Below are 23,971 nucleotides of genomic sequence, written 5' to 3'. Positions count from 1 at the left end.
TGAATGAAGTATTACTCATGAAAAAAAAAAAATCATGCTCGGGTCAACAATAACAACGAGTGGGTGGATGTTTGGGATACTTGGTGGGAAAGCTATTAATGTGTGTGTGTGTGTGTGTGTGTGTGTGTGTGTAAGTGCGTGCCTGTGTGCATGCGTGCGTGCATGCTTGCGTGTGCCCGTGCGCTTGCGCGTGCGTGCCTGATCTATCAAAGACCATTGGGCCTATAAATTATTGATAGAGCCGTGCCACAGTCCAGAGGAGATGAAAGGCAGAGAGTGGCGATGACCACATCAGCTTTAGTTAGTGTGTGTGTGTGTGTGTGTGTGTGTGTGTGTGTGTGTGTGTGTGTGTGTGTGTGTGTGTGTGTGTGTGTGTGTGTGTGTGTGTGTGTGTGTGTGTCATCCTCTGTCATCGCTTGCCTTCACTGGGACTTATTGTCATCCCTCTTCTGCTGACTGCATCAACCTCAAAGTCAAAGTCATGCATCTTTGTCTCTCCTTCTTTTTTTTTGGTCGAGAAGCGTATAGCGTCAACTATGGCTCTATGCAGGGTTTGATGTATAACATAGAAAAGATTGTGCTAGGGTGGGTCCCCCTGTATTTCATATCTTCAGTGTAAGATGTTCAGTGTCTGTGTATCATCATGCTTTTGTCTTCTACTTTCACCCCAAATCCCGTCTTTTCTCTGTCTTCTCCTCCTTGAACTGTGAACCGTGATCTATCCAGGTTGAATGACGTTATCTTGGCATTACACAAAGTGATAGAGTCTGCACAGTAGCATAGATGAGAATTGTCCAATCTCTAAGGTAGAGTATGTTGACACAATATAACTTATACAATTGGGGTGGTTGTATTTTGTCTCCCTGCTCTTCTATTGAGACATTTAGATTGTGTCAAAGGTCATGTCTCACCTATAGACACTGGATCTGACATGAATTTTGACCTGATGGTCAAGATTCAATTCATCCCCTGAGCAAGCAGGCAGGCTCTATTAGCTCAATGGTAAACATTTCAGCACTTGAGCAGGAAACCGGGTTCAAATCGGGGCTAGAGAGTAAAGTTACATAGTGCTGCTAAGATACATTGTGAGCTTGTAAATCGCCTATTTTCGGCAAAGATATTTGGCGTAGAGGGAAAAAAGGAGGGGACCAAGTACAGACCCCTGCAGGGACCCAGTCGACGAAGTATATAGGGTTTAAGTGGTTAAATTGTGCAATTATATGATCCATCTATCACATTCTATAAAAACATGAAGTTGTCATAATACAATGATGACTAATGCCGTGGTGGCCTTTCAACAAGGACCCCTGTTGTCATAAATTGACGACAGGCTTGCTATTATCACATCAAGCGCTGGTGCGAGTGGCTCATCTTTATGTCGCATATTACACATCTCATGTATCATCTCATCTGGATCTCATACATAGATCTATTATTGGATGTGAGGGATGACATTCTGCCGCTATTTTTGGCATTGAGAGCACTGCATTGTGAGCTTGTAGATCTGCTAGCTACTGTATCACATAAGATATTTAGAGTAGGGAAAAAACTAAAGGATGAGACCAAGTATAGACCCCTGTGGGACTCCCGTCTACATTGTAAATTTGTATTGTCTCTGTTGGAAACCTCCAAGCCCAACTGTTACTTTTCAGGATTCAAATTCAAAAATAGCATAAGTAGCAGATCTACTTATAAGCTCAAAAGGCGTCACGTTTCAAGCTTGTATACCTTCTACTTTTTATGCTTTTGTGTGACGCTGTAGTATGATCAAGTAGGGACATCATTTACGAAAATACACCAAAAGTTAGAATATGGAGATAAGCGGTTTCTGCCCGACAACAGCGATATATGTCACCCAGTCTGACCCTATAGGTCTGTGTGTGGGTGTGTGACCTTTGCTTTGTTTTTATAGACGACAGAGATTTTTTTTTACCAAGCCCTTGACTGTACCTCTGCCTTTCACTGACTGACTTTTTGGCCATTTTGATCTTTTGCCTGCCCACAGTCTGGATTTTTCCCTGTCTTTGTTGTGTGTGTCTGAGTCCTTTTTCACACTAGTGCCTGACAATATAGTGATTTATAGTTAGTTGTGCAGCGGTGTCGTGCACCCAAAATAGCTGATCCACACTTACAACGCGTCGCAACCAAGTATACTGCAGACATCATGTATCAATAGGACTTTTGACTGAGTTTGGCGCGACATCAAGGTGGCAGCTATTAGGACTACAACTATTGATTCTTTTCTTTTACTTTATTTTTCCATTAATCGAATAATCAAGAAGCCTGTTTTTTTAAGATTATATATCCACAAATCGATTAACCACTCAAGCGGTATAGTTCATTGCAGAATGGTATTGTGCAAAAAAAGTGAAATTAGCAAGAATGCGTAAGCTTGTCGATTGTCGACAGTTTTTTATAAGGTTTTGAAACGTTTTGCCAAAGATAGGGATTGATTATTAATTGATTATTTTATTGAATTATCTTTAAATATATATATATATATATATATATATATATAATGTATTAAATAGATTAGTTTGATTTACTGTTTCACCCCTTTCCACTACTTTAGTACAGTAGCTACAGGGCAGGCAAAACTGAACACAGTCCATGACTTGTCCATGATGGCATTCATGAACACTTGTGTAGGAGAGGAGGGGGAGGTGTCGAGGTATGATTATAGAGAGCAGTGAAAGCAGAGGGTGTATGGAGCTGTCTCCTGAAGGCGCGCACAATCACACAATCTATAGGAGGACAAGCCTTTGAGGAACCTCATTACTGAGACTCTTCTGTCGAAGAGGATCAGCCCAAAGTGTTACAGCACTGAAATATAGTCAGCGTTCAATTAACTCTGAGAGTGTACAAATGGAACCATTTGTACGCTGATTTTGTTGATTTTGGGTCCATTTGGTTCCATTTGGTTTGATTTTGCTGTGTGGTATCAACAGGCAGATATATAGGCAGCTATATGTCTATGCTTTGCACAGGTGGATAGTAATACACTTACGTTACTTTTGCTTTACTTAGTATTTCCAATTCTTTACCCTTATTCCTTATACTTCTACTCCACTAAATCTCAGAGGCAAATATTGAATTTTTACTCCACTACAATTACTTGACAGCTGTTAGTTATTAGTTACAGATTTAGTTTATTAATTGAAAAACTTGCATTAAGTGATAAATGCCAGCGGCAAATAAAGTAATTAAAATCAGCCCAACCTTTACCAGCTGCAGCGATGAACACATTAATGCATGACTAATTACAATCCAAGATTGTGAAATGGAACCTTCTGCACAGTGGGTACTTTTATTCTTGGTACTGTGAGTATTATTTTGATGATAAAACTTTGGTATTTTAACATAATTACAGAGTGAGTTCTACATTGGGGTATTGCTACTTTTACCTCAAAGTATCTTCCACCATGGATGCTTTGAGGTACCTGAGAAATGTAGATGTCTCATTTTGTGAAACATCATCAGCCTACCATTTTAAAACAGTATGAACATTAGTAATTTTAGAGGATACAGACAGTAGATGCAACTTTTTCAGCTGAACGTTCAGCTGAACGTGGCAAAATCCTCATGGGAAATTCAATTTGTAGAAGCATTTGTTTTCACTCCATAACAGTTTATACTTCCCCAAATGTGGGCTACTGTCACACACACACACACACACACACACACACACACACACACACACACACACACACACACACACACACACACACACACACACACACACACACACGGTCTGTCTGTCTGTCTGCCTGTGTGCATGCATGCTGTGGTGTGTGTGTGTGTGTGTGTGTGTGTCTGTGTGTGTGTGTGTGTGTGTGTGTGTGTGTGTGTGTGTGTGTGTGTGTGTGTGTGTGTGTGTGTGTGTGTGTGTGTGTGTGTGTGTGTGTGTGCCGTACATGTGTATTGCCATCATTACAAAGTTATTGCACTCCATTTAGTCAAAGAAAAGACTGCTGCACGTTTATACCTACACAAACAACACCCAAAGCAACACATTATAGTTTAACATAGACTGTCGTAAATCAATCACTCACATCAATGAAGATGGACATGCCCTTCTTCAGCTCCAGTGGATCGAGGATGCTGCAGGTTTCTTCAGAGACCGACTGAAGCTCCTCAGAACAACAATCCATGATGATCTTCTAATAGATGTTGTTATCACCACCTCAGTGTTGTTAGATGATAAATACATAAATAGAGGTTATCACCTCAGTGTGTGTTGGATGGAGAACAGAGATGTTTTCACCTTTTGATTAGATTTGATTGGTTGAATACTTTATTAACAGTTTGTAAAAACAAGGCATGGTGGCACAGGTTTATACAAAAGGATGCTAAAAGGATGACCCAGATTGTTTCAATTAAGGTCCTGCTATGTATTCAATTCATAAAGACAATCAAAGACAAACAACAATATTCAATAATATGCAAAAGAAAACCAAACAAAACACATCATATAGGAGTAGCCTAGTAATAAGAAAGAATATATATTTACCTCAGTGTGGGTCTGTCCTTATCAGATGTTAGATGTTGTTGTTTATATAGTACACCTCGACGTTGGTATGAAGTGGAGAAGAGATGTTTGACTTCATGTGTTGGATGGATGGGGACCGTTATCAGCCAGTGTTGCCAGATTCTGCGAGAGAAATAAGCAACCAGGTCTATGAAAAGCCCAAAAGAAGTGAGCCCTTTGCCGGTTTGCCCTTTAAACATAATGTACAGTGGCTATTTGAAAATAGCCGATCTACAAGCTCGCAACCCGTTGTGAGCCTGTAGATCTGCTTTTTAAAAAAAAAACTTGGAAAAAAGGTGAACAATTTGGAATATTTTTTGAAACATTTTAACAACACAGATCTTGTATGGCGGGGGTCCCTGGCATAAAATATTTCCAGATGGGGGCCCGGCGGCCCGCAGACCAAATACATGTTAATTTGGGGGTCCTTGCCATGACAATGTTTGAGAACCACTGGTTTAAACAACATTAGGAAACAAGCCCAAAATATGAATCAACTAGACTAGAAATAAGCCCCAAAAAACTGCAACCCGCAAATACCAATATATTTACAAGCAACTTAACAGAAGAATAAGCCCAAAGTAGCTTATAATAAGCCAACATGGCAACGCTGCTCTCTCGCTCTCTTGTCTTTTCTGCTTTGTGTTTGTGCTTCGTCGTACGACGGCGTCGGAACATTTAGCCCACAACGCGTCGCGTCCACAACGCGTTGTGGGCTTGTAGATCTTGCTAAATGTTCGGCATACGAAGGCTTTGGGTTCTATTCAGAGACCCCATAGCGCGGACGGACGGCGCAGTGATTTATTGGCTGTGGTGGAAAAGGTACTCACATTTTTGACGCGATACTGCAACGTAGATCTACTCTGTTACAAGTAAAAATCCGGAATTCAAAATTTACTTGAGTAAAAGTACAAAAGTATTGGTATCAAAATGTACTTAAAGTACCAAAAGTAAAAGTACTCATCCAGCAGAATGTCCCATTTGGCCATTTCACAAGTTTTCAAATGTATAAAATCTACAAAACATATTTTGAAAAATAGCAGATCTACAAGCTCACAATGCAAAGAAAAAAAAACTGTACTTGAGTAAATGTACTGAGGTACTTTCCACCACTGTTTATTGGCTAATTTGTTGTCAGGGGAGACACAGACAGCCACTTGTTGTTCGTCTCGTCTGTCTACAACAAAACAAAAGGATAAACTTATTCTAATGTTTGGATATGTATTTTCTTACAACATAATCTCATATAGCTGTTATTTTCTACAAGTTTGGTCAAACGACGGAGTTCATTAATTAATCAGCCTCTTCTTCGGTCTCCTATGACAACTGACGAGCCAATCACAGCACAACCATCCCAACAGACAATGGGATCTTGAGCCTACCAAATCCCCAGTGTTGCCACAGATATATTATAACTCTATGGTCGTCAGTAGTTGTTGGAAGCAGGTTCATCTACTAGCCTACTAGGCCTACTACTACCATTGGTGAAAGTAATGTGGAGACCCCCAGTTTGGTCACCACTGACTTAGTACAGTATAACAAGACTTAGTGTAAAAGCCTCACTAGCAGGGAGGGCAAAAGATTTAATGAAACATTGAAAACTATTCATAAGAAATATTGTGCCCTTTTCACGACTTTCAACTTTGCATCCCTATTTTGCCATTATTGTCTAATATTGGCTGTCATGGTGGGGGTGGCACACAGTGGGTGACTGGGTTTGTCTTTGACCTGAAGAAGATCCTATTTTTTTATTATTATTTTTTTCATTTTTTTTTTTTTAAATAAAGATGTCTTTTTGGTGTGTGGGTCTACCTCTAACATGTCATTATCATAATTTTTCCCCAAAAATTTCAAACATTGTCAAAACTTTTCTAAAATTACAAAAATGCCATGTAAGCTCTCAACACATCATGCAGCTTTATACTCTTTCTGTTTTAGTTATAAGCCAGGGGGGTCCCCACGTGCTTTTTGGGGGGCCCTCAGATGACAGTGAAGTGACAATTAAAGGACTTTTAAGACCTTTATAATACCTAAAAAAAAAAAAACATTACTGCATCAAAAATATTAAACAAACTATACAATAAAAACTGGTGAAACCTTGTCCAAATTGTCAAATAATATAAGTAGAAATAAATAACAAGCTCACGACGCATTGCGAGGCGTTGGTGAGCTTGTAGATCTGCAATTTTCAAAATATTTATCCGTGGAACCCAGGTCAAATATGATTATTTTGGGGTATCACGGCCAAAAAAGGTTGAGAATCACTGATATAAGCCATTTCACAATAGGGGGGTCCTTGGCCTGGAAAAGTCTAAGAACCCCTGAGGTGAACAGGAACTGACAGAAAGACATCCGGCACTGAGCTGATTAGGACCATGGGGAACAACTATTATAATCAGACAGTGGTGTGTTCTGCTGGTGAGGAGAAACAGATACAGTCTCTTACTCTGTACCAAATGACTACATGACTTCATAGCCAGGTGGTCAACACACACACACACACACACACACACACACACACACACACACACACACACACACACACACACACACACACACACACACACACACACACACACACACACACACACACACACACACACACACACACACACACAGTAATCCATGCACACACTGAAAGGGCCTGTGATGTCCTTTGATTCTTCAAGAGTCTGACTCCAGAGCTATAAAAACAGTGCAACAGCTCTATCTGGTGGAGTAGTATGGTGGTGTTTACCTGCAGAAGCACACTGCTCTCTCTCTCCTTGTCTTTTAGTGTTTTTTGCTGTTTGTTTTGGCTGCCCAAAAACATCAACGTCTACAACAAACATGAAAACACTAAAATACAGCAAGAGGGAAGTGTGTTTCTGCAGGTAAACACCAGCTGGTATAGAGGGTATGTATTTATCGTTTAGTTATGTAAATGTTTAAAATTGCATATCGGTATCGAACCGATATCAAAATAATATATTGGTCTAAGCCGATATTTTATTTTATTATATTTATGTTTTGAATGTGAAGCTGAAAAAAGCCTTTTATGAGAATGAAGGCTGAAGGTTCAAGCAGTGCTTTCTGCGGAATCTTTCAAAAGGATCAACAAGTAGGACAAATGTTAAATAAAAAACACTAGATTTCAGTTGTTTATAGCTGTGTTTCTCAAAGTGGGGTCCCCAGCAAAAGTAGTTAATATGTCACAATCATTTTAACCACTTTATACATTTATACGTTGCCTATTCAAAAACAGCAAATGTACAAGCTTGCTGTGAGCTTATACATTTGCTATTTTTGATTATTTTATTTATTTCTCCTCTGGCCTGGGGGTCCCTGGCACAAAACATTTTCAGATGGGGGTTCATGGCCAAATACATATCAATTTGGGAGTCCTTGATATGAAAAGGTTTGAGAACCACTGCTTTACAGTATGTTCGGATATGGGCTAAAATGTAAATATTGTGCATCGCAATAGTTTTGGAATAAAGAGGCATTGCTCTTTCAAATGTAGGGTTTGCATATCGTTGCTGTCCGGCAGAAACCTCTGCATATTAGTTTTTTGCACATTTTCCTGAGATGTATTAGCCCATGTTTTGCTTTGGTTGCAGGTTTGAAACCTTTAATGATGTCCCAAGAGGCTATACCTCGGTGCTTAATCGTGAGCCAAGTGCACAGTTGCATCAGCTCGGTGCATAATATAACAATTATAATAATAGTCTGCTCTTCCTCTGTTCATAATACTTTGACCTGTTTGTTGATTACATGGGACAAAAAATATATATATTTAGTTTTTATGCTTTAATAAATAGAGCGCAAGATTATGCTTTTATTCGTGGATTTTTATTCATTGTCTTTAACCTGTTTCTTGCATTCCATAGCTACATCACTTATTATGTATTTTCTGTTTTTGTCCTTGAATATTTAAACAATTTAAAAAAGTATCCTGTTAAGAGTATTAATATACAAGTGTGACACCCGGGATTCATATAGTATTTGTTTTGGCTATTTATTAACTTCTCTTCACAGTTAATATTTGAATCATGTTATATCTATGTATAGAACCCATTTCCAATTAAATTAAAGAATTGTATCTTTTTCATAAGTCCACTGCCTTGGTTGGCAAGGCAAATAGATAGACCAACGCCTATCGACCTGCTATAGTAGGTACGCTATTTGCCTCGCTCAATAATCGAAATATATAACTTTATTTGAAGATGGAGTGCCTTAGTATGAGACTATGGTCTGCACCAAAACCTGGGGAGAACAACGGATTCTGTTTTTCTAGCACTATTAATGTAGTAATTGGCAGTTTCAATTGACAATACAATATATATAATAATATATACAATCGAGTATTCAAGAATGAAATCTTTATTCAATTGCATTCAGAAAGGTACAAAAGTGTGACTCAAAACAAAAGGCAACTAAATGACACGCTCAGGCCAAGTTTAGTCATCATCATCATCTGTGCTGTCAAAATAACCAGTGTAATTCAGATCTGGCTCACAATGGGGGGGAGGTGGGGGGGAGGCAGGCGGCATATCTTCAATGTCATGAAAAACATCATTTATCACTCGTAATATGTCCCTAGCATGTTTGCGGCTGAATACAGGTAGGTGGTTAACAATGTAATCCACGTCAAAGATATGTTTGCATTTTGCCACAACGGCAGCAATCAGCTCACTGCTAAATCCTGTTGCTATGGCCTGGCTAGTGAAGAGGTACTGCCCTTTGGGAACCAAATCATTTTTGTACTTTTCTAACTTTTCCTTGATTAAGGCTTTGTGTTTACGGCTTACCTGCCTTGACTTCACAGGTACAAACGCCTTTTTCGGCAGCTCATAACTGGGCAGAGGCTCCACACAAACACCCGATGCATCACAAGCGCATGACTTATGGCAAAATGTGCAGCAGAGATGCCCTGGCTCGAGACTTTGGGTATTCTCTTCAAATGTACCATACAGGGCTTTTCTGAAGCAGCCGGTTTTGCCTGTCTGAAGAACTTTTTTCACTGCCTTATTCAAATGCTGTTTTGTGTTGTATAGAACTGCGTGTGCTTGCAGTCCATTTCTCCCGGCTCTGCCGACATGTTGGACTATGGCTTCTGCGTCGTCCGGAGGACCAAACATCACCACATGAGAGATGTTGGGGAAGTCGAGGCCCGTCCCGTGAAGTGCATCCGTGGCAACCACGACTCTGCAGTTCCCCTGTCCATTCAGTGAGCAAATCACCCTCTCCTTGTTTTTTTGTAATGTGCTTGCATGGAAAATTCCAATCAGTTGATTGACTGCCTTGCGCTCAGGGTCCCGGTCTAACCAGGCATCCTCATCTAGTTCTGCCTTCAGGTAGGCGAACACCTCTCCTACGTCCTTCATAAAACGGCAGTAGATAACGATCGGCGCCATCGACGCTGCCTTGGCTCGAACTTCGTCCACTATCCAGTGGAGACATTCTACTTTTCCTAGTCGTGGTGTTGAGGCCAGTCCTAGTCGGATGCTGCTTCTGTTGGGGCTCACGGTCACCTGTTTTGCAGTCGCCATGTGTAGAAGCTCTGCTGATGCTGTCGAAGCCAACACTGGTGTGCCTGGACAAGACATAAGAATACACATGACATGTTTTCTTTATTTTTTTTATTGATCATAACTTATGTCACAAATTAACAGTGCTAATAGTTAATAACCAGTGCTAATAACCAGATGATTAGCCTGGTAAACCAGAAAGTTAGTTAATGTGACCGGCTGGCGTACCATGGTACCATATGAGAGATCAGACCAAAACCAATAGAAAAAGCAAACATCACCCAGTCCTAGACCCAAAAAAAATACATTTACTTACTATTTACCCCACTACAGTTACAGGGCCAATTTTACTCACCGTGTTTGTACAATGGAATGGATTGAAGTTCTCCAAGCTTTGCAACGCTCTCTCTGAAGGCGGCTTCCCTTTTGCACCCTGAAAAAAGGCAGACAGTGTTTTTTTTTATGTTTTATTTTATGTTTTACAATTACATTGAACAAATAGCAGCCTTTGATCAAGACTATCATAGATGTATTTTATGGATTTTGACATTTGCATATCATAGTCATAGATACTAAAGTAAAAGTCAGACTCGATACAATATGATACTAAAGCAAGAGAGAGAACAACCAGGTGCTTATAGAGATAAAGTTGAGTTAAAAACGTAGAGGTGCTTAAGATCAACAGGAACCATAACTTGGAAAAATCAAGGTACTTTAAATATGTTTACAAAAAGTCCATCTTTGGCTTTTAAAACTTTTTGTAAACATGATCAAAATACCTTGATTTTATGCCCTCTCCTCCGTTATATTCTTTGAGTGGATTAGGCTGAAGGACTTGTAGCTATGGAAGCTACAAATGGAAGCGGGTCCATTTGTACACTCTCAAGAGTTAGCATTTCTGCGTGTACAGTGTAACAGTGTAATTACAGTTTCACCACGGACGGTGAGTGCAGCAGCCGTTGTAATAGGCCTATCTTACACACACAATGATGAGTTAAATTGTCCCTTTTTTACGATCCATTTCAAGCAGTGTTGTGGTGGGGCTGCAAGCTAACAGCTAACACATTCCACACACTGGACACAATACAAGCCAAAAGACATATATACGATGACAAATACAATGCCACAAGTAAAGTTTCTTACCTTCAATGTGTTTTTCCAATCGTCAATGATGGAGAGAGTACGCAGAAACCTTTTTGTTTACCAGCAGACACAGTTGTTGTTGTTTTTTTGATCGATAACGCAGTACCTCTGTGTCAGCCACTGCACTCAGTGCACTGTATTACCGCGGGTATTTAAAGGCAGCAAAGCGCCATTGTTGTGTTCATGGAATGTCGTCAGGAGAATACAGCCTACGGATTGGCCAGTTCTCCCTCTCCCTCTCCCTCTCCCTCTCCCTCTCTCTCTCTCTCTCTCTCACACACACACACACACACCACACGCACACGCACACGCACACGCACACGCACACGCACACGCACACGCACACACACACACACAAAAGAAAAATCATGTTGAAATGCATTGTGATATTGTAGATTGCCTAGTTTTGATGTAGATTTGACCAGGAGTATACAGATTAATCTGTACGTGCACATACACATAGTCACATACTCAATTTTAGCCGTGTCATTCATTAAAGTCAAAGTATATCTGCATAATCTTTGTGTGTGTGTGTGTGTGTGTGTGTGTGTGTGTGTGTGTGGGGGGGGGGGGGGCATATTTGCATGCCACAGGATCAGGCGATGGGCAATCAAGCCTGATTCATATGGTAATGCACAGCTCTCACACACACACACACACACACACACACACACACACACACACACACACACACACACACACACACACACACACACACACACACACACACACACACACACAAGCAATAATACTATACTGTGTAGTTACAGATTTTGATTACTAATACAAAGCAGCAGTACTGACTGTTAAAGTATGATGTGTTATTATTGTACAGCAGGTTAGCTACCCAGCAGCACATAAAGCAGACATGTCCAAAGTCTGGCCCAAGGGCCAATCGTGGCACACAGGCAGATTTGATATGGCCTGCGGCTTCCTTCCTAAAAATCAACACAGCAGCTAGTCTCAATCTACCTAAAAGACCAAAACTACCTAAAAGTGCAAAATAGCTCAAGTGCAGACAGCATTGTCATAGGTCCAATACATTAGCCACAGACATGTGGCCATATAGTACAGGCCATGTAATGTTCAGTGTGTGTTCATAAGGCTGATGGCGGCCAAGAAGAAAGTGCTCCATGGTCTTTGCGTGCGGTTGGCAAGGCTGAGATACCGCTTTGGCTGGCTGCGGCCGCCAACGCTGGCCTGAACAGGCTGTGGCTGGGTTGGTGGACATCCCCGACAATCCGTCCAGCCTTGGCCACGCATCGTCTCTCGTATATTCCCTGGAGGGAGGGACGCTCACCTCCGACTATACGCTGGGTTGTCCGCACCACTCTCTGAAGTGCCTTCTGTTGAACAACAGTGCAGCTCCCGTACCATACGATGATTCCGGCTGTCAGGATGCTCTCAGTGGTGCAGTTGTAGAAGGACCTCAGGGTACGGGGAGCTGACCCTGAACTTCTTCAGGGAGTGTCTCACTTAGTCCCACTTAAGGTCGTCATCAATGTGTGTGACAAGGAATTTAAACTCACCGTCTCTCTCTACTGCAACTCCATCGATGTAGATTGGCGTGCTCCCTCCTTGGCCTCCTGAAGTCCACAATCAGCTCCTTCTAGAGTGAGGCTTTTCTCCAGGCACCACAGCGGCAGTGTATCGACCTTGTCTCTATATGCCATCTCACTGGCGTCGGTGATCAGCCCCATGAGTGTAGTGTCGTCGGCGTACTACTTATTGATGACATTGCAGCCGTGCGTGGCCATACAGTCATGTGTGTACAGGGAGTACAGGAGAGGGCTGAACACACAGCGCTGGGGTGCACCAGTCAAGGGTTGACACTAAGGCCTCAGACTGAGGCACTTGCCCGTCGGGCAAGTACAGGTCAAGTTCTACTTGGCCAAAGGTCATGCCCACTTCCCCGAAAAGTAAATTGTGATAGGTAAAATTTTAATTACGGTTCATTTTAACCTTCTTTTTTTTTTACTTTACTTGCAAATTCTGGAGCTGTGAGATATGGACATACCTCAATATTTATGCTAAATATCTCAATAGCTAATTTACAATATGACTTATTTTAAATTCCACAGATATCTTGTGTTTATAGCGAACTAAAGACAGTTGCTTCCCCCACTCAAACACACTTGACCGTCAGGCAACCTAAAAGAAAACTCCACTTGCCCCAACGTTTTATTTACTTGCCACGGGCAGTCGGGCAACCATTAGTGTCAACCCCTGACCAGTATTGAGGGTCACTGGGTCAGATGTTATATACCCCATCCGCACCACCTGTCTGACAACGGCTCGACAGAAAGTCCAGTAACCAGCTGCATATGGTCGAGTGCAGGCCTAGGTCTCTGAGCTTCATGTCGAGTCTTGCAGGGACAATTGTGTTGAAGGCTGAGCTGAAGTCCATGCACAAACAGCATCCGCACGTACTACTTAGTTAGAGATGGCCATGGTTAACCATTTAACTGATATTAAAAGGATCCCTGGCTAATAATTATAATTGCCCTATATAACTAAAATCGGAAATTAAAAACACATAAATATTGTATTTATTTGAGAAAGTTGATGATGTCATGTGTCCATGTGTAGTCCACCCCTATGGAATGTATGGAATGCATGTGGTAGCTAAAAAAAACAGCTTAATACTTCCTACGGTTAATATGAGCATCAAAGCAATATTTTATTTTTTTTATTTATTAGCACATGCATTCCCAACGCACAATAGCACAGTATCAGAATGATACCAGCAGAGTTCCTTAGTTCTCATCAACAGAACAAAACAAAGGAAGAGGGCGCCCTCCAGTGGGCTTCTTGTCAAGCAGCAGCATGATTCATGAATACTACTGATATGGCCTTGGGAAGGCAACTATATCAGTGAGCATGGACGTATTAAAGTGGAAATGGGCCCTGTGCACAAAATCACCAAACAAGTCTCTACATCGTGTAAATCACAAGCACAAGGTTTTCTTATTGTAAATATGAAGTTTTGCCAAATTCTTGCGTTTAATCCAGGTCCGTTGTTTTGCTTGTCAAGTGGCTTTAATAGAAATTGTATATCCTCCAAGAACTGGGAGACTTTCAAAATAAGTGTATTTTATTTTACACAATTGGAAACGTGTAATGTCATTAGACAACAAAGGTTTTATTAGTGGAAGTAGATGAAATGGACCGAGGGGTCTCCGACTGACTAATCAAAATGTTGATTTTCAGGTGGCAGTGCCAGGGTCGCCTTGGCTCCAGGGCCCCTGTGCATGTGTACAATGTGCACAAGCCATAGTCCGTCCCTGTCAGTGAGAGAACCTAACACACCAGGTGGTGTATTATTTAAAACTAGAGGGTTTGTTAAGTTTCAAATCCAACAGGTCGGGAGACGCTCAGATTAAACGCAAAACATGCACATTCACTGTTGTGGTCGTATAGCCAACACAATGTAAGTAAAGGACCAAAAGGTATAGAAGCATGTGATGATGTGTGCTGAGACCGTAAAGGGATATTTCACTTTCAAACATGTTTGGGGTCATTTTACTACTTTTGACGAGCAGACATTTTTTTAAGTTGCTTGATTTAGTATTTAGTATAGAGGTGAAGGACTCGCACACCACCAAAAAACAAATTCCTTAAATGTTTCACATGCAGCTCAACCCTAAAGTGATAGCACAAACGTTTCGGTTACAAGACCATCGTCAGTGGCACAGTGCCACAGTTTCTTGAGGACAGAAGGAGATCAAGTTCTACCAGCTAAACCGTTGGTTTGGTTTCGCAAAGTACGGTAGCTAGTTGTGGTTTCCATTAAGGTGATCAGGTATTCTCTGTTGATGAGAAAGTCCAAGGCATGCAAAACAATGGAAACAAAGTCAACACACTACAAGCTACACTTGATTTGATTTATGACATGTCAAATGCTTCTCACGGAAACATCAAGGATAAAAAATGCCAATAGATCACTGGAACGAGGAAACTTGAGAGACAAAAAAGATATGTAGGCCTACACGATGATTGATTAATGAAGGGCATGCCAGGATAATTGAATGCAGTGTCACAATAGTTAAATGCGAAGGCACCTAACTTTGATCAGAGGTGAGCTAACTTTTAGGTTGGAGAAGGAACCAGGCTGTGGATGGAGGGTCTCCATGGATTATGATTGCGGAGAGTTATTATAGTTGTTATTGTCATTATTGGTATTGGATAATTTGAAAAACCTTATCTCAACTAACGCCAACCAGCTTTAGTTGTCCAGTTCTGCCCTTCTTTGCCTTGGTAGCAAATAGCTCCTTGACATGATGAGATGCAGATGACATTTTCACAGAATTCAGGCAGCTATTAGCAATCATTTATTCTGTCTTGTTGTCTTCACCTGATGCAATTGTGTGTACAGGTCAGGTACCATGTGCAATACTGCAAATCTCCTGCAACATATTAATGAACATGTTACTTTACGAATCACCAAAGTTATTCAAACACATTTTAATATGTTTTATAATGAAGAAAATATATAGGCTATATTTTGTGGCTATAAAAATGTGCCACGGACATAGATATGTCTTGCCACGGACACGTCCGTGTACAGACATGTTGATGAACCCTGTATTCCAGTCATTCTCAACCTTTATAAAGGGGTAGTTCACCCAAAATATGACACATTTTCTATCAATTACACACCCCACGAGGCCTTAAATTCATGGAGATGTTTTAGTTTTTGTTGCATTCCTAAGCCAATAATTTGATGACGGGCGGAGTCTCTGGTATAGGGAACGGGATCATGACGTCAGAGTTACGATTCAGGGGTTAACTCCGCCCTCTTTCGACGCCATTTTCTTACGTGACTATTTTGACGCGTAGTAACGTCAGGCTGTAGTTCTATGCTTCTTGCCGAGCAAGCTAAACAGCAAGTAGTCATGGCGGTGGTGTGCAGACTGTGTGTGCACACCACCATGTGCTGCATTGTCGGATGCAATAGCAAGTGTTCAGACGTTAGAGTTAAAATGTACAAATTTCTAACTTGGAAGCAAAACTACTGAGATCAGATGTTGGCGATATCAAATAAACGTTGTATGCCAGCTGTAAGACGAAATAACATAACCTTCAACAACATTCCAAACACATGTAGGCTCTCTACCCGTGCTCAAACGAGCATGACAGCACACAATAAAATTATAAAAATCAGTTGTGCTGATCAGATGGAGTCTCACAGAGCAGAGCAGAGTGGCTACTGGATAAGCTTGCAGTTTGCATGGGAAGTTTGCGGCCCGTAGTTAAATCTGGCTTTAAAAAAAATGATTTCTATAAAATATCTTAAATACAATGAGATTGACAGTTATTTAAGTTGTCTTTCTCTATGTGTCCAGTCTGAGAAAAGTTGTCTAGCGTGGCTCATGGTGGCTGAGTAAACAGGGACTTTGTCTGTCTGTCAGACGGACCCCAGCATTGAGATAACACTCGCAGAAAGGTTGTTATTTTGAGAGAGAAATGTCCTGCAATACAAATACATTTTGATATGTTTTATTTTGATGGTAACTGGTATAATCACAATATTACACTCGAGGGAGGGTGGCTTTATAATTTTATTGACACTGTCAACTGTCGTCCCAGTGAGTCATATAGCAAAGAAGATGGCGACCGGAACTACGTCATTTTGGGCAAGTCTCCACCCTTATGCCCGTTACCTGTAGGAGACTTGCGGAGTGTCCTACTAGAGACATTAGCATCTTTTCGCCGCTCAAATTATTGGCTTAGGAATGCGACAAAAAGAAAAAACTCTCCATGATTTCAAGGCTTCATGGGATGTGTAAATAATTGATAGAAAATAAGTAATTTTTTGGGTGAACTACTCCTTTAATATCAAGGACATCCACTTTGATATGCAATAGGCAGGCCACAGGTCCACATTTGATAAGATTATCGTCTCTGGGGGAGCCCTTATAATTTATCTAAGAGCGTTTGTATAGACATGATTTAGTCTGATTTGCATTTGGTCCTGTCATGTAAGGCCTACTGTATATAGTGTTAACAGTGAAACTCAGATCATCAAATTAACCATTCCTCTCTAGGCCTACATTCTTCAGTTATATATTTACTGTTTTACTGCTCAGTGCTCAGATCCAGTCTAGATCCCGCCTACTGTATCCGGTCAATCTATAAACAAGCATACGAACACACAGAGACTATTTCCGTTTCCGCTCTGGACCGGATCTGCAGTACATTGATAACGGAATGTACTTTCACCAGGAGGGCGGAGACGTGCAATCGGTACTCTGCTCTGATTGGCCAGTCGGACATTTCCAACCCAGAGCCTCTGAAGAGCGTGTGTGCGTGCGTGTGCGCGTGCGTGTGTGCGTGCGTGCGTGCGCGTGTGCGTGTGCGTGTGCGTGTGTGTGTGTGTGTGTATCGCGAGATCCTTCGGGGTTCTCGTGATGGTCATCGGTGATTGGCTACTGGTCACGTGGTGGTGTGGGGTTCCAGAGGCATTGTGGGACACAAACAGACAGACAGTGGCTGGTGTGTGTAACCACACGGCAGCAACAACACACACACATTGATACAAAACACACACACACACACGACACAGCTGCTGGATCACAACAACACAAACGGGGCTTCTGTATCCGACTGTATATCCTGTATACAGCCGCTTCTACATGTGACTGTGCGTGTTTTTGTACGGCGGGTTAACGGTGGACAGAGAGAGCCGCTGCAGAGGACGCCTGGCTCGGCTTGACTGTAAGCCCTTCGCCCCGCTGATCGCTGCTGGCTGTCTGCTGCGATGGGACCACCGTGGGTCCGCGGGGGGACAGGAGGAGAGGACCACCACGTCCCTGCAGGCAGTGACTGTCGCTGCGTTGATCGTTGATGCTAACCGTTGCTTTTAGCTGGAGCTTCTCTGGAAGCAAGGAGCTACTATAGACCCCAAGTCAACCAGGCGACAGCACAACCCAGTGGTGTAAAGTAACTGAGTACATTTACTCAAGTACTGTACTTAAGTACTGTACTAAAAGTACACCTTTGAGGATTTTTTTTTTTACTTTACAGGAGTATTTCTTATTTCCAGTACTTTTACTTCGACTCCACTACATCTCAGAGGTGAATATTGTACTTTTTACTCCACTACGATTATTTGAAAACTTTAGTTACTAGTTACTTATAAATTATTATATTATTAAACATAGGCTATTTGAAAATAGCCGATCTACAAGCTCACAACGCGTCGTATCGTGACTCCCTGGTGAGCTTGTAGATCTGCTATTTTCAAACATTTTAGTACTTTTACTTTGGGTACTTCCAATACTTTGGTACTTTTATTCAAGTATCATTTTGAACACACACAGGCCTTTTTACTTGTAACAGAGTATTTTCATATTGTGGTATTGCTTTTACTTGAGTACTCACTTCTTCCACCACTGCAAACCAAGGAAAAAAAGTTTTGCGCCGATTCATTTGAAACCAGGGGGTTTGATTTAACGGATCGTGTTATTCTTTCCTTCCACGACCACCACGACCCCCTCCCACCCCCTCCTCCCCCTCCTCCTGTCAGTTGAGTCCACGTTTTAAAGAAGGACAGAATGGCGTGTGTTCCTCCGGACAGACTGCATACCGACCGTCTATGTAAGCGTGTGTGTGTGTGTACAGTGTGTTGATTGAGTGACGGAATACTTTATTAACACTTTGCAAGAAAGGTACAGTGGTACGAATTTATACAAAACCTTTTTTAGTAAAAGGATAACACAAAAACGGGCTTATTTCCATTGTGGTCCTCCTGTGTATTCAATTCATCGAGACATTTAAAGACAAACAACAATAATAATATGGTAATAATGTAGTAGTAGTAAAAAAATAAAATAAAATATGTACTGTAGATAGTTGGGGGGTGGGAAAGGGGGCGTTGATTTCTGGTGATAAGCTTAGACTTTTTACAGGTGTGAACTGTCAGTGTGAACTGACATGTAAGTCCAACTAGTGCAGCAGGGCTGGCAGCTGTTAAAGCGAGATCGATTATCTTAGCTGTTATTCTATCGATTTTTTTTTTTTTTGATTCATAGAATAATCCAGAAGTGCCTTTTTTTCCCTTTTCATATGTGAGAACGATTTAAATAGATTTCCTTTATAATTAATATGTAATTAAATTGCAAACAAGCTCACAATTGTGACCTTGTTGATCTGCTATTTTGTCAAACAAATTATTTTTAAATTATTGTTATCAATTCGATTATTAACTGTTGCCTCATCTAAACTAGTGTATCCAAGATAAATACAAGTGCTTATATCAGATTCATCGTTTTGGGATTAATGTCTACAGCCTCTGTGGGTTGCCACTTCAAATATAATCTGCTGTAATAAACAATATCTCTCTCTCTCTCGTCTCTGTCGGGTGGAAACCTCATGTCCAAAACTTTACGTACTTACTTTTCAGGGTTCAAATTCAAAAGTAGCAGATCTAAAAGCTCAAATTCAAGCTTGTAGATAATGTACTTTTGATGCTTTTGTGTGAGGCTGCAGTATGATCAAGTAGGGCTGCCCGACAGCAACGATATATAATACCATGTGAAGTTATTCTGTGTTTGAAATTCTATTAGTTTGATCTCCACAGAAATGGACGCCCGGGTGTCGCCGAGACTCCCCAGTGAGCTCTGAAGCCGAGGAGGGAAGGTTAAAGACGGTTCGCCTGAGCTCCGGCCGGCCCCTCAGGATCGCTCTCGAGGGGGGAGGGGGGGCGCCACCACCATGTGGACATCGGGGTCCACCACAACCCTGCAGCTCTTCTCCAAGCTCCTGAAGCACGCGGCAGGCAAGGCGCAGATCCAGCTCAACCGCTGGCTCCAGAGGACTGCCGCGGACGAGTCGTGCGACAAGATCGACATCCTCATCTGCAGCGCCTTCGACGAGAGGGGGGTCGTCGGCGTCAAGTCCGACTCCGACCCCGATAGCGTGGGCGGCGGAGAGGCCGGCGGGTCGGGGACCTCGTTCGCCTCCGGCGGCGGCGGCGAGTTCCGACACCCGTGCTGCATCACCACCTGCTGCTTCAAGAGCGCCCTGCTGGCGTGCATCCTCACCGCCGTGTGCTTCTCCTCCGTGGCGCTGGTGCGCCAGTACCTCAAGGACCTCCTCCTTTGGGTGGAGAGCCTGGACAGCCTGGTGGGCGCCATGCTCTTCATCGTGGGCCTGATCGCCGTGTCGTTCCCGTGCGGCTGGGGTTACATCGTGCTCAACGTGGCGGCGGGCTACCTCTACGGCTTCGTGCTGGGCATGGGACTGGTCATGGTGGGTGTGCTCATTGGGACCTTTGTGGCGCACCTGGCGTGCAAGCGGCTGCTGACGGACTGGGTGCTGAACAAGGTGGGCAACAGCGAGCAGCTGAGCGCCGTCATACGGGTGGTGGAGGGCGGGAGCGGACTCAAAGTCGTGGCCTTAGCGAGACTCACACCCATCCCCTTCGGGCTCCAAAATGCAGTTTTTTCGGTGAGTATGTGATGTCTGTGATGCGGTTTAATGTGTGTTTGCGATGTCTGCGTCAACCCTTTGTTAAAGGGGTAAAGGACTGCCATGCTTATGTTCAGTTCAGTTTGGCAGTTCTTGTACCTCCAAGATTTTCTAACTAGCAGAACACCTCCGCTAGCTTAACATTGTGTGATTGGTCAGACATGCAATGATGTCATGATTTGTATAGTTTTAATTCTGCTGTCTGCCAGCAACGTACCATGGGCAGTTTTGAAGAATGGTTGGCTGAGGAGGTTAGGGGGTACAAACCACACACATTGTCCACTGTGTCTGTCGCCACAAACGGCGAAGTCTTCGAGACAAATGATGTCAAAACACTTAGGAGTTTGATGTAAACAAACAGTGAAGATCCGTGGTAAAACCACCGTTCCGGAGTGTATAGATTGAGTGGGTAGAACTTTCTCAACACAGAGTGGAGCCGCAAGTATGCCGCGAGTATGAAACACTTCCTCGCCAAACTTTCTTCGGTTCCTGAAGTCAGACCAAGCCGAAAAAAAGGTTTGTCATCGGTTGCAGGAGTATGCTGCAGTATTTAGCCTCTTAACACGTGCCCCCACCCCCTCCCACCCCAGGACAAGGTTGTCCACCTGGCTCTCGCTTAAGCATCACTACCTTTCCATTAGAATTTCATTGAGTATCAGGGAGTCATGTGCCATACATAAGCTGCATATTCTTTCTCTCTCTCTCTCTCTCTCTCTCTCACACACACACACACACACACACACACACACACACACACACACACACACACACACACACACACACACACACACACACACACACAGAGAGAGAGTTCAGGTTTGTGAGAGTTCATGGCAACTGTTCAAGAGCACTTCTTTTGGCGCAGGTGCCGGAATCTCATTGGCCTGTGAGAGGGCCACTTAATAAGCACTTAATCCCTGTTTTGTACTTTGGCGTAGTTGACAGTGCCACATGAAAATGCCGCTCTGCAGGCTCATAACGTGCCACGTCATTGTTGTGCTATTTCAATAGCATGTTGTTTACACAGATGCTAGGTTTATTGTTTATCCGGTATCCTAGTTTCCGTGAGGCAGTGCATTGTTCTCTCTCTACTCTCTACTCTTATGTGATTATTTACCTTGTTTATTGACTAGAGACCATGCTTACTCTTGCTTATTCCCATCTCACTCTTGTACTGTAAGCCGCTCTGGATAAGAGCGTCTGCTAAATGCCTACATTGTAGATGTACTATTTTTGAAAATAGGGACGCCGGGTTAAACAGGGAGGACCACTTAGCGTTGTAAGGACCAAGTAAAGTCTCAAAATCCCAGGACAAAAAAAAAAAACGAGCAGACCAAGTATAGAGCCAAAGGTCAAGGGTTTTAGTGGTTTAATGTCTGAAAATGTATATTATATATATATTTAACATAAAAATAATAATAATAACAATTAAAAAAAAAAAAAATGTGTAAACAATCAAAACAAACACAAAAGTTGAATCTGCGACACAATTTTATACAACATGCTTCATCTCTCTCTCAGCTAAAGGGGTCCTTGGCCTGAAAAAAAAAACTTGATGAAGACCCCTGTTTTGGGGGGTGGGGGGTAACCTTTCACGTCTCTGTACCTTTAAGCCCCAGAAACAAGTGAGCCCACAGCCAGAGTTAGGTGTTAAATCATGCTAGTGGAGTAATTCTGTCCACGCATCGCTTCCATTACCTGAAATGACCTCTGCATCCAGTACAGTAGCTCTGCTCCTGATACTGTTAAACCAGTGGTCCGCAACATGTGGCCCAGGGATCCACAGGGGTCCTTTGAGGGGGGGGGGGGTCCCTGAATGAACAGTTTAAACACTTAAGCCCTATTTTATACAGTATTTCGGGCTATTCAAAAATCTGTTGTGAGCTTGTAAATGTGCTATTTCGGAAAAATGCGGGAAAAATGCGGAACATTTTTGAAAGAGCTTGAAAAAGCATCTCTCCATGTGGCACAACATCCTTTAAAATCCACGGCCTAATAATACGTGTCAATTTGCAATGTTTGGGAACCATTGCTGTGCAGACCCCCAGTCTAATTCAGTTTCAGCTTCACCCAAGCTCATGGCTGCTCTGGGGGATGTGGTGCGGGCAAAATGAGTTCACTACAACCCCTGTAGCATCACAATCATTTTAACCACTTAAACCATATTTTATGCTTTGACTATTTGAAAATAGCAGATCTGCAAGCTCACAGCGCGAGCTTGCAGATCTGATATTTTTGAAATATTTTGAAAAATCTTGTAGTACATGAAAGTACACATCATGGGCGAGCTGGGGGGGGGGGGCGCTGGGGACAAAACCAGCACCGCAAGCCCCCGACCTTATGATTACCAGATGGCCCCTCTAACCCCGCCCCAGAACCAAGCTCATGGGACCAATTCCCCGTAGTATTGTGATATACGTGATATGTATTTTATCTATTGGTTCCATCGCATCGGGACCATTTGTTTTACCAGCCCCGGAGACATCAATTATTTTATCAATCTCGTGTCTGGTCAGAGCAGTGGTTCTCAAATTGGGGTCGGGGTTCCTTGGGGGGGGGGTCCAGGGGGTCCTCAGCCAAATGAGTTAATATAGCTGTATAGCTGTGTAAGCACTTTAAAGCTGCACTATGTAGCTTTCCTCTTCTACCCCGGATTTGAACCCGGTTTCCTGTGCAAGTGCTGACATTTTTTACCATTGAGCTAATAGAGCCGCTGAGAGCCTGCCTGCTTACTCAGGAGGTAAAGTATTGAATATTGACCATCAGGTAAAAATGTGTGTGAGATCCTGTGTCTAGGTGAGACATGCCCTTTGACACGATCTAAATGTCTCAATGAAAGAGCAGGGAGACAAAATAGATTGAATAATTGATTAAGTTACGGTATATTGTATTGATATACTCCACTATACAGATTGGACAAACAAAATGATTGAAACGTTTTACACTAATCTTCTCTTATGGGGGGTTGCCCTGGCAGAAAATATTTTCAGGTGGGGGTCTGTGGCTAAATAAATATATATTAACGTTAAAATATTAATGTTTTCTAAATCCTAACAGTTTTTTGAAAAAAAATCTAACATTATTTGTTTCAAGATTTTTCAAAAATAGCAGATCTACAAGTTCATAGCGCGGCACTCGGTGCCGCGCTATGAGCTTGTATATCTGCTATTTTTGAATAGCCAAAGAAATCTAAAGTGACACAGATGCGTTCCAGGTCTAAATGGGTTAACTGGGTGGGTCCTTTCCTTGACTTGTAAATGTTTGAGGACCATTGTATTAGTTCCATCACATTGGGACCCTTTGTTTTAGCAGCCCGGAG

General features: G+C 42.3%; 3 protein-coding genes across 7 annotated transcripts in view; 1 reads left to right on the top strand and 2 right to left on the bottom strand.

The window, feature by feature from the left end:
- necab1 (N-terminal EF-hand calcium binding protein 1) overlaps positions 1–4,151 on the bottom strand; it is a gene marked incomplete at both ends in the record, with an annotated part of 47,707 nt that extends 43,556 nt beyond the window's left edge. The window contains one exon of the mRNA XM_084081070.1: positions 4,053–4,151. Coding sequence (XP_083937196.1) covers positions 4,053–4,151 — 99 coding nt within the window. The remainder of the gene's footprint in view (positions 1–4,052) is intronic.
- Positions 4,152–8,966: 4,815 nt separating this feature from the next.
- On the bottom strand, positions 8,967–11,308 carry LOC311062070 (uncharacterized protein). 3 transcript variants are annotated; one of them, XM_084080834.1, is made up of 3 exons: positions 11,182–11,308; positions 10,394–10,471; positions 8,967–10,103 (listed from the first exon to the last, which is right to left on the bottom strand). In XM_084080834.1, exon 3 carries the CDS (start codon positions 10,057–10,059, stop codon positions 8,968–8,970), a length of 1,092 nt encoding a protein of 363 aa, XP_083936960.1. In that variant the 5' UTR covers positions 10,060–10,103; positions 10,394–10,471; positions 11,182–11,308; the 3' UTR covers position 8,967. The 3 variants fall into 3 exon arrangements, with proteins under 3 accessions (XP_083936960.1, XP_083936961.1, XP_083936962.1); XM_084080835.1 differs by having other exon boundaries at positions 8,967–10,094; XM_084080836.1 differs by having other exon boundaries at positions 10,394–10,456; positions 11,166–11,270.
- Positions 11,309–17,687: 6,379 nt separating this feature from the next.
- The window catches only part of tmem64 (transmembrane protein 64), a 33,651-nt gene continuing 27,367 nt past the window's right edge, over positions 17,688–23,971 (top strand). Inside the window, exons 1-4 of one of the 3 annotated variants that reach the window (XM_084081363.1) lie at positions 17,688–18,123; positions 18,208–18,258; positions 18,710–18,780; positions 19,749–20,631. In XM_084081363.1, coding sequence (XP_083937489.1) covers positions 19,897–20,631 — 735 coding nt within the window. In that variant the 5' untranslated portion in view covers positions 17,688–18,123; positions 18,208–18,258; positions 18,710–18,780; positions 19,749–19,896. Of the gene's footprint in view, positions 18,259–18,709; positions 18,781–19,748; positions 20,632–23,971 lie in introns of all 3 variants that reach the window. The other 2 variants (XM_084081362.1, XM_084081361.1) reach the window with 2 other exon arrangements.

This window comes from Gymnoscopelus microlampas (assembly GCF_963454915.1).
Source record: "Gymnoscopelus microlampas genome assembly, chromosome: 15".
NCBI classification, from domain to species: domain Eukaryota; kingdom Metazoa; phylum Chordata; class Actinopteri; order Myctophiformes; family Myctophidae; genus Gymnoscopelus; species Gymnoscopelus microlampas.
Note: the sequence above shows the minus strand (reverse complement) of the source record. Positions and strands in the feature narration are given on the sequence as shown.